Source organism: Peromyscus leucopus, chromosome 4 (genome assembly GCF_004664715.2).
Source record: "Peromyscus leucopus breed LL Stock chromosome 4, UCI_PerLeu_2.1, whole genome shotgun sequence".
NCBI lineage: Eukaryota > Metazoa > Chordata > Mammalia > Rodentia > Cricetidae > Peromyscus > Peromyscus leucopus.
In genome coordinates this window covers 65,189,139-65,199,703 of record NC_051066.1, presented here as the reverse complement: position 1 = coordinate 65,199,703, position 10,565 = coordinate 65,189,139, and the positions used below count along the sequence as shown (strand labels likewise).

Here is a 10,565-nt window from a genome sequence, read left to right as displayed (position 1 = left end):
ATTAAAAAATAGTATGGTATCAGATATTCTAAGCTAAGAACATTAATGGGTTGTTTTTATTATTATGAAAAAAATAGCAGCAAGCATAGAATCCACCAGATGGATATATATAATTATCATATAATTTTTCAATTGTGAAAAATCAGATTTGGTTATTTTTTCTATATGTATATATATATATTCATTATTTGTTTAGATTTTGTATAAACTTTTGTATATACCCCTTTGTCATTAATATTAAAACTGCAATATTTTATATATGAAAAGTAATATGCTAAGAAACTTCTATGTAACTATATAAATAAAGTTTCTTTCAAATACAAAACTAAAATTTATATTTTTAATATTAATATGCTATTAATACTGTATGAGGTGAAGAATGAGCAGAGTTGCTATGTGTTATTTCTTTATTTCTCCCAATTGGTAGTAAGCTTCCTTAGCTCTCAAAATCAATTAAATTATTTAAGAAACACAAAAGACATTTTCAGTAAATAAAATAAAATTACAGTACTAATTATGCCATAGAAAACTTTAGTCTGTGTACACTATTTTGTTACCCAAACTTAATGTGCATTTTCTACAAATTCAGAAAATCTTAAAAATGCATGTTGTTCCTGGGAAGAATTCACTTAATAATTGTTTTCACTAAACAGTCATTAACATTGAGGAGAAGCTTAGTGTTATAAAATAATTGTCTGGCTTACCTCTGGATTTCTACATTGTGTGTAGGAGTAAGCTATGATGTTATTTTTTCATCATTTGTTTCCTTATTTTAAAATTTTATTACTTACACTTTTTGAGAATTTCACTCATGAGTACTGTATTTACATAATTTCCTCCTTCCATTGCCTCCATTGAACTCCACCAATGTCACCTCACTCTCTCAAAAAAATAATGGATTCTTATTGTTTAATTATTATTGTTTCATATGTACATTTACATGTTTATTTATTTATTTATAAATACAACTTGCTGAGTCCATTTAGTGTTGCTTGTGTATATGTTATCTAGAAGTGGCTACTTGAGATTGGATGTTTGATCACATAAAAGTCCCTAGAGAAGATTAACTCCATTTCTCAGCAGCTAGCATTTTATGGCATTTCTCTTACTTCATTTCCTTTTTCTTGTCCAAAGTTTCTTCATGGCATTTTTCATCTCTGCATTTCTCAGAGTATATATGAGGGGATTCAACATTGGGGTGATAACTGTGTAAAATACAGTCAATGATTTATCAATGGGTAATGTTGAAGGAGGTCTCACATACATAAAAATACAGGGAATAAAGAAGAGGACTACCACAGTGATGTGAGAGCCACAAGTGGATAAGGCTTTGCGCCTCCCTTCCTGGCTGAGATTCTTCAGGGAGTGAAGAATTACTCCATAAGAAATGAGCAACAGCAAAAAGATGACCACACAGATTGCCCCATCATTGGCAACAACTGTGAGGCCAATGACATACGTGTCTGTGCAGGCCAGTTTTAATAAGGGGTACATGTCACAGATGAAGTGGTCAATGACATTAGGGCCACAGAAAGGAAGGTTATATACAAAGAGAAGCTGGACTACAGCATGTACAAAACCTCCAACCCAGGCCACCACCAACAGCAGAACACACAAACGTTGGTTCATGATAGTCAGATAATGCAAGGGTTTGCAGATAGCCACATACCTATCATAGGCCATGACAACCAAGAGTAAAATCTCAGCACCACCAAATAAATGTCCTATAAAAAGCTGGGTCATGCAAGCTTGGAAGGAAATAGTTTTCTTCTCATAGAGTAAGTCTATAAACATATTTGGTGTAACTGTCGTTGAATAAACAGCATCCATAAATGATAAATAGCCAAGAAAGAAATACATGGGGGCATCTAAACTTGGGCTGACCACAACAGTCACAACAATGAGCAGGTTGCCTGCCATTGTCACAATGTAGATGACCAAGAACACAACAAATAATATTTTCTGGCCTTCAGGACTCTGAGTGAGGCCCAAGAGAACAAATTCAGTCACGTTGTTTCTTTGTTCCATATATCCTTCTGTATATTTTTATGTCAGGAGTCAAACAAATTATTTGAAATTATATCAATGACTTCATGAAATTTTTAAATATTGTTTATTCATTCTGAAAATAAGAAAATAGAAATCATGGTTTATTTTATTCCTGAACATATAGATAACACAAATAGGAGTCTCCAAACTCAATGATGTTACAGGCTAATTGAAAGAGATATAAGAAATTAGAGATATATGAGGGAAAAGAAAAGATTGTGAAATAAATGAATTGTCACAACTAGCTTTCACACTACCTAGTGACTGATAAAATCAGACATAAAACAAGTACAATAAGAAAAAGCAAAATAACATGGATTAAAGATATAATGTAAAATCGAAACAAGTTAATATATAAAAGGAATAAAAGCATGCAAGAAAATAATAAAAACAACAACATAAAGTATATTATAATCTCAAAAAAATCAAAATTTAATTAAAAGATTTTAAATAAAAACTTCTTTAATATTTAAAGAGCAAGTAAAACAAATACATACAAATATATGAAAACATTTTAGGATGCTGAAATTCACACATTAGTAGAAAATGAAAAACACAATAAAATGCTGAACTTCTAGAGTAGAAAAATAAAAATCACACATGAGTCTATACCAGTCAAATCAATAACAAATTACTTGTGTAGTTGAAAATGATATTTTTGTACTTAGAAGTGCAATGAAATTTTATATTTTAGACACAATTTGGCAATATATTTTGAATGAAAAAATACAAGTACTTATCACCTCACCAGTTGTATTCTTTAAATCTGTTTAAAAGAAAGTAAAGTCATAGAACGTGAGGACACATTTTGCTGTTTTATTTATGATCAGAGGAAGCAAAAAAAATAGTAAAATAAATGGTAATAAATAAATAGGACACAAAATTTATTAAGTGCCCATTTAAGAGAATAACAATTACTCCAAAGAGACTGTTGAACAAAACAGAAATAAGCATAAAATTATATGATACACATGTATTATAAATTATGAAAGACTATGTTTTGTTGCAACTATTATTTATATTTATGCTATTGATGCAGGAGGAAACAAGGAGCCTTATGTTAAAGGATGAAGTGACAGGAGGAAATAATCAAGCGAACAAGAGAGAGGAGGGGGACAGAATGGATTTCATATACCAAGTTATCATACCACACATTTGCACACACCATGGCAACATGAGAAGGTCAGAGGAAAATTGCCAGGGGTCTGTTCTCTTTTTCCACCATGTGGGTCCTGGAGGAGGAGGAGGAGGAAACTCAAGTCATCAGGTTCCACAGCAGGCTCTGTCACCAGCTGAGTCATCTTACCGCCCACCTCTTTAACACTCTCAAGGACACTCTGGTATTTCCCCTCCATTTCCTACATCATCAATTTCCCCCTCAGATTGCATTATTCTCTCATCACATGTATATATATTCATTAAAAAACTCTGTCCCCTTATCCTACATTACTTTCAAGGAAGCACCTACCTCTATTCTATGTTCTTTGTATACTCTTCACTTCACTAAGCCTAGTGGTTGACTTTGTTTCTCCTCTTACCTGTCCTGCTATTTATATCAACTGAAGTAGCAGCAGGCTTAAGGATCATGCTAGTTTCTTTAATCCCCTCATTCAACTACTGCAGTGCTACATTATCCTCTAACACTTAACATAGTAAACAATGCTAGGAGAATATCTGAGTTGACACTATCAACTGCCTGTCCAGTGGAAGGTCCCTCAAGTAGTTACATTAGAAATTAGTTGTTAAAAACAGTAATCAGGAAAATATATTATTATATTTTTTATAATATTAAGGTATCCAAAAACATTACAGTTTTATATGAATCCACATACATTTTAATGGTCACAATGGACTAACCCTTAATGGGAATGATTATCACAACTTCACAGACAAAATTTTAAAAGACCCTTACAAATAAATACATATCCTTAGTTACCTATGTAAGGGCATATTCATTTAGCCCAAATTCAGGAGTGTGGTTCCTGATTACTGGTCCTGAATGATGACAACTGCACACATTGATTCCACCTCTTAAGAGAGAGCAAAACAACACAAACTCTAATCTGGGTTTTGAAATGTTTCCACCTGAACAATTCTCTTCATACTTGCAAGAATTCTGGCTGATCAGTCTTTCAGGAAAAAGAAAATATGAAGCATTACTTTTTAACCTTGTTGGGATGAATATTTGGAACATCCTGTAATTGCAAAAATTTTAGTCTTGATTTGCAACACAGAAATCTGAAATCGTTCTTTTGGAAAAATCTCTAGAAATGGTAAATAAATTTTAAATATGCATGCTGAGGCTACATAGCTGAATTTTGTTGGATATCAATGATACTTAATAAAAATAATTGCAATTTATGTTTTACACAAAAAAGTAAAACAATGAAATAGCCTTTAAAACATTGGATTCTCAGGTATACTAGCATGTAGGTATAGTTGAACTCAGGTTGCCTGAAGGATGGAAATAGTCTTAATCTGTATTCCATCATTTTTATTTGGGTTTATCATTTCAGATTCTGGAAACCCAGCTACATGAATACTGATGCAGCCAAACATTCTAAGGGAAGAACAAAGTCTGGATATTTTATACAACACAGAATAACAAAATGCCCTATCATCGTATCTCCAATGCTGGTTTTCCTCTAATTAGATTCATTGGGACCTTATTTGTAATTTTGAAGGTAGGCTATGCATCTCCAGAGATGCCCTCAAGGACAATCACTATAGATTTACAAAAACATAACCTTTGAGGAAAATATCATGAGTGAACAACTTGAGGACAAATTATCAAATAATAAAGTCCAATCTGGGTCCAAAAAATTATGTATAAAATCTCATATATAAAAATTATGGTGAGTATATAGTTTGACCTACATTTCCCCAGTTGACAATTGATCCTACAACAAAAACACGAGGAATATTAATTTCCAACCAGTTATCAAAGGCTTACTTCAAATGTAGCAATTTCCCTTAAGGGGAATAAAGTTCAAGTTTATACAGTTTTAGAGGCCAGTCAGTAGACTGGGTTTGAGTAGAGGGGTTGAAAAAGATAAAACAAGTGGGAGATTATACTGTCTTTGAGATACCTTGGAGAATAGTCACTAAAATGGACCCTGCAGTCACTAATCTACAACACATATTGATACGTATTTCAAAGAATTTTACTCAGACAAAATAAATATCTGTAGAAACTCAGCTATAAACCAATAGCAAAAATATGACTAAATTTTAACAGATCTAGCAAACTAATCTGTATGTCTCCATCTGAATATACTCTATGGATAAAAATTTCTACAAAGAAAGGTAAAGTACATATAGAGATATCATATATAGTCATATTTTAGAAGCATCAACAGTATTGTTTACTTTCTTTCAACTCTTTGCTAGTTTTATTGGTGTAAAATTGAAAAGTAGTAATTACATATGTTTCAAGTATACCACTGATATTTGGGTAAACATATACACTGGGAAGTGATCACCATAAGTCAATAATATGTGTATCATTTTGGGTGATTGATTGTTTCTTTAAAGCATTTTTATGGTTAAAAGAGTAAGAGCTATTTTCCCGATTTTTATAATTTGGAACAGTGGGTAATGTTATATACTATTGTTTTAGTCATAGTTCTCTAGAGAAACATAATAAATTGAATGAACATAATAAAAGGGGATTTGAGTGATTTATAGGCTGTCATCCAACTAGTCCAACAATAGCTATATCCCAGTGCAAAGTACAAGAATCTGATAGTAGTTCAGTACACATGATTACATATCTCAGCTGGTCTTCAGTCTATGTGAAATTCCAAAGAAAAAGTTTCTAATACTATTGAAGGAATGCTCAACAGTAGAGTAGATGAACTTGCCAGCAAGAGTAAGAGCAAGTAGGGCTTCCTTCTTCTATGTCCTTTTATGAAAGCTGGGCCAGAAAATGTGGCTGAGATTTAGTGTGGGTCTTCTCATCTCAATAATCCAATCAAGAAAATCCTTCACAGGTATGTCCAAATGCTTGGGTTTTACTTGATCCCAGATGTAGTCAAGATGATAACCAAGATTGGCGATCATAACTATAATGTAGAATCATAAAAACTAAAGCCTTTCACATTATTCTTTACCCTCCATGCTCTGACAAACATTACACTCTGCTTCTGTAAATCTAGGAAATATCCCACACAACTGAAATAATGCATTATCTATCTTTTTATGCCTGAAATATGAGATATGGTTTAGTTTAACAATATACATTGTAACACTTGGCTATGTATATTTCCTCCTTAAGGCTGAATGTGTCATTGTATATCATTGTTCTTATCCATTCCCCAAGGGCAAGAAATTTCAGTGTTTTCATATGTTGATCGTCAAAAATAACACAACAGTGAATATGGACTTGCACAGTAATTTGAAATACTTTCAAAATTGTATTTGTCTAAATTCACAGAAGTAGAATTCATTGATAATGAATATTTTCAATTATTTATATGTTTTCTTACATGAGTTTTCATACATCTGAAAGTAGATGTCCATAGAGTCCAGATGAGGGAGTTGTGACATGAATACGCTGAACTGAACTTGGCTCATCTCCGTCATTTCTTTTCTTTTCCAAACTAATTTCCATAATAACTCATGAGGCAATAACCCCAAGAAGAGTGAAGGACTTTTTTCCTCACCTCATCACCAACATTCATTTTACTTTGTGTTTGAGTTATGAAATTTATTTATTATTTTGTTGTTTTGTTATGTTTATAAGGGATCTACCATGGAACTCTGATTGATCTTGTGTTGCTTGAGTTTTCCTGCCTTGCCCACAGTCAGGACAAATCTTTGTCACCTGCCAGTCCCACAGCCGCTCAGACCCAACCAAGTAAACACAGAGACTTATATTGCTTACAAACTGTATGGCCGTGGCAGGCTTCTTGCTAACTGTTCTTATAGCTTAAATAAATCCATTCCCATAAATCTATACCTTGCCACATGGCTGGTGGCTTACCGGCATCTTCACATGCTGCTGGTCATGGCGGCAGCTGCAGTGTCTCTCTCCTCAGCCTTCCGCTTCCCAGAATTCTTCTCTCTCCTTGTCCCACCTACTTCCTGCCTGGCAACCTACTTCCTGCCTGGTCACTGGCCATCAGTGTTTTATTTATATAGAGCAATAGCCACAGCACTTCCCCCTTTTTCTTTTTTTAAAAAGGAAGGTTTTAACTTTTACACATCTCCAAAGTCAGCTTGGTATATTTGGGAATTTGGGCGTAGCTTCTCTTACTACTTCCTGCTGGAGGGGGGGGCTGTATCTTATGGGGACACAAAGAAAATTTTAGGATCATGGAGTAGTCCGTGAGACCGTATCGTCTGAGCCAGTTGCCTTGAAACGATTCTGGATGTTGGATCATCTGGGCCATGGTGTCATCGGAGACCTTTCAGGTGGTCTTGGCTGGTCAAACCTGATGTATCTTAATCTGGAACAAATCCATAGCCTCTGACTTTCTGTGGAAACAAAAGCAGAGCCTCCTTTCCAAAGCAACATATCCTTACATCCAAATTTTGAAGTTAAGGTACCTTTAAAATACACATTTTGGCATAACTCAACAGCTTTTGCAATCAAATGTTTCTCTTCAGTTACGAATATCAAAGAGAACATAATCCAGATTCTCTGTGTGGTAGCCATCTTTATGTGGCTTATTTTTTATATTACCTTAAGCCTATTGCTTTAAACTGCAGCCTTTTAAGCCTGAAATGGTATTGTAGCTGCTGGCTCCGCCCCCTTCAGCTTCCCAACATGGCGGTGGTACGTTTTCCGCCAGTTCTGGGAGCCATCGTGGGTCTGTGCTTTTATCCAAGCAGCTCGTAGCCCAGAAACCTCTTTTTGTTTTGTACTAGCAAAGGCTAAATCCACTACGCAGCTTAATGTGCCACTTGCAGAGGCCTCACTCCCGCCATACTGTAGATCGAGCTCACACGCTAGGAACCTGCCAGTAACTCAAACAGGCAGCTGCTGCTCATTTGAGAGAGACAATTAGGAAGCTGTTTTCAGCTCCATTTTAGAATCTTTTCTCAGGTTTTAGGTAGAAACTTTTGCCAACACGTTGGGCGCCATTTGTTGCTTGAGTTTTCCTGCCTTGCCCACAGTCAGGACAAATCTTTGTCACCCGCCAGTCCCACAGCTGCTCAGACCCAACCAAGTAAACACAGAGACTTATATTGCTTACAAACTGTATGGCCGTGGCAGGCTTCTTGCTAACTGTTCTTATAGCTTAAATTAATCCATTCCCATAAATCTATACCTTGCCACATGGCTGGTGGCTTAACGGCATCTTCACATGCTGCTGGTCATGGCGGCGGCTGCAGTGTCTCTCTCCTCAGCCTTCCGCTTCCCAGAATTCTTCTCTCTCCTTGTCCCACCTACTTCCTGCCTGGCAACCTACTTCCTGCCTGGTCACTGGCCATCAGTGTTTTATTTATATAGAGCAATAGCCACAGCAATCTTGAATTGATGATACTCTTATACCAGTTTCCCAAATGCTGGAATAACAAACTTATACCACCAAGTCCAGATCTTCTGCCTTTTAACAACAACTTTATAACAGATGTGAGATGATATCTCCTTTTAGCTCATATTTTCATTTTCCTGATGATTAGTAACACCATGAAACATTTAGCAGATACTTGGGTTATTTGCAAGTCTTCTAATAATGTTTGTTGAGAATGGATGCACTGGAGTTTTGTAGTATATTGGGTTTTGTTGTTTGTAGATGTAACCAATCGTCTTATTAAAATAAGAAACACAGAGCCAATGTAAAAGAGAAAGCCAAGAGGTCAGAGCTCAGAGCTAAAATCTTACCTCCTGCAGTGCTCCTAGCTTCCCCAAGAGAGAGCTTCTTCCTGTGTGTCTGTCTTTAAATAGTCTTTCTGTTTTGCCTTCTCATTGATTGTAAACCCAACCACATGACTGCCTCGTCACTACCTGTAAGTACCGCCCTCCAGGTCTTAAAGGCGTATGTCTCCGATACTGGCTGTATCCCTGAACACACAGAAATCTACCTAGCTCTTCTAACCACCACGCTCTTGCTATGGCTCTAATAGCTCTGACCCCAGGGCAACTTTATTTATTAACATAAAATTAAAATCACATTTCAGTACAAATAAAATATCACCATAGTTGTTGTTGCTGGGTTTTGTTTTCCCTTTTTCTTTATGTTTTTCTTTTTAGTTTTTTATTTTATTTTTGAGATTATATTTACACCATTTTTTCTTCTTCTTTCTCTCCATCCAAATAAACCCATATATCCTTCTTTGCTCTCTTTCAAACTCATGACTTTTTTTTCATTAATTGTTTCATTTTTAATACTGGATCTCATGTAGATAACCTTGAGCTTATGATTCCTCAGCTTCTACTTCCCAGGTGCTTGGATTGCAAGAATATGCTACCATTTCCAGATAAGTTTGTTTGTACAGTACTTAGGATTGAACTGGGACTGTACATGTGATATGCATGCATTCTATCATGGAGTTATGTCTATGTGAGGTTTATTTAGCCTAAATAAGAAAATGTAATCATGTCATTTTAAGAAAATTGATGAAATTCCCAGCATATATAACCACTATACTGTAGTGAATAAACTGTAAAATAAAAAAGATAATACTATAAAAACATAGTTTGTACATTAATTAAATTTGTCATACCTGCTCTGGAAAGAAAGGAAAATAACAGCATATATATGAGAAGTATTTTCTGTCCAAAAGACATGCATCTGTTAACTGAGAAAATGGTCAAATGATGGATCACTTAATAAATGATATGACTTTTCTTTGATCCAGCTTCTCCCTCCCATTTATCATCATTGAGTTTCTTAGATAATTGATGAATGTGACTAGCATGAGGTCCACTGATGTCTAACACAAAGTGTATAGTTTTTATTACTCCTTTGAAAGGTGCTATTTGCTATTATCGTGACATCAATATACAAACAAGAATGACCATTTTTAATGAACACAATTCATAGAAAAACACCAAATACATTTCCCATGCATTCAAATAGTAGTTCAAGGCCACTCAAAGTTATTTGTTGAGATTTTTCAATAATATATATATATATATATATATATATATATATATATATATATATATATATATATAAAACATATTTAAAGTTATTGATTGATGTTTTTCCAATTCTAAATTTTGGAGAGAGAGAGAGAGAGAGAGAGAGAGAGAGAGAGAGAGAGAGAATACATATAATCTGTCTGAGGTTTTCTATTGCTTTGAAGAAACACCATGACCACAGCAACTCTTATAAAGGATAACATTTAATTTGTTGGCTTACAGTTTCAGAGGTTTAGTCCATTTATCATTACAGGAAATGGCAGCATTTAAGATTCTCCCCTAGGGTCTATGAACTGTCCTAGCCATTGGTCTTGGTCCATTAGTGGTGCAAGCTATAGTTTTCATCATGTGAAGTGGGACTTAAATCCTGTTTACTATCATGATATGTATGACTGTTTTGCCTGCATGTATACTAGTAGTG

The 10,565-nt window shown here is 34.7% G+C and overlaps 1 protein-coding gene across 1 annotated transcript; it reads right to left on the bottom strand.

Annotated features, from left to right (window-relative positions):
• Positions 1–1,110: 1,110 nt before the first annotated feature.
• LOC114693901 (olfactory receptor 4A15-like) lies at positions 1,111–2,028 on the bottom strand. Its single transcript, XM_028870448.1, has one exon. The coding sequence runs from the start codon at positions 2,026–2,028 to the stop codon at positions 1,111–1,113; it is 918 nt and encodes a 305-aa protein (XP_028726281.1).
• Positions 2,029–10,565: the final 8,537 nt, after the last annotated feature.

Excerpts from the sequence above, each read along its gene's own strand:
- LOC114693901 (XM_028870448.1), bottom strand. The coding sequence starts at position 2,028 with ATGGAACAAAGAAACAACGTGACTGAATTTGTTCTCTTGGGCCTCACT.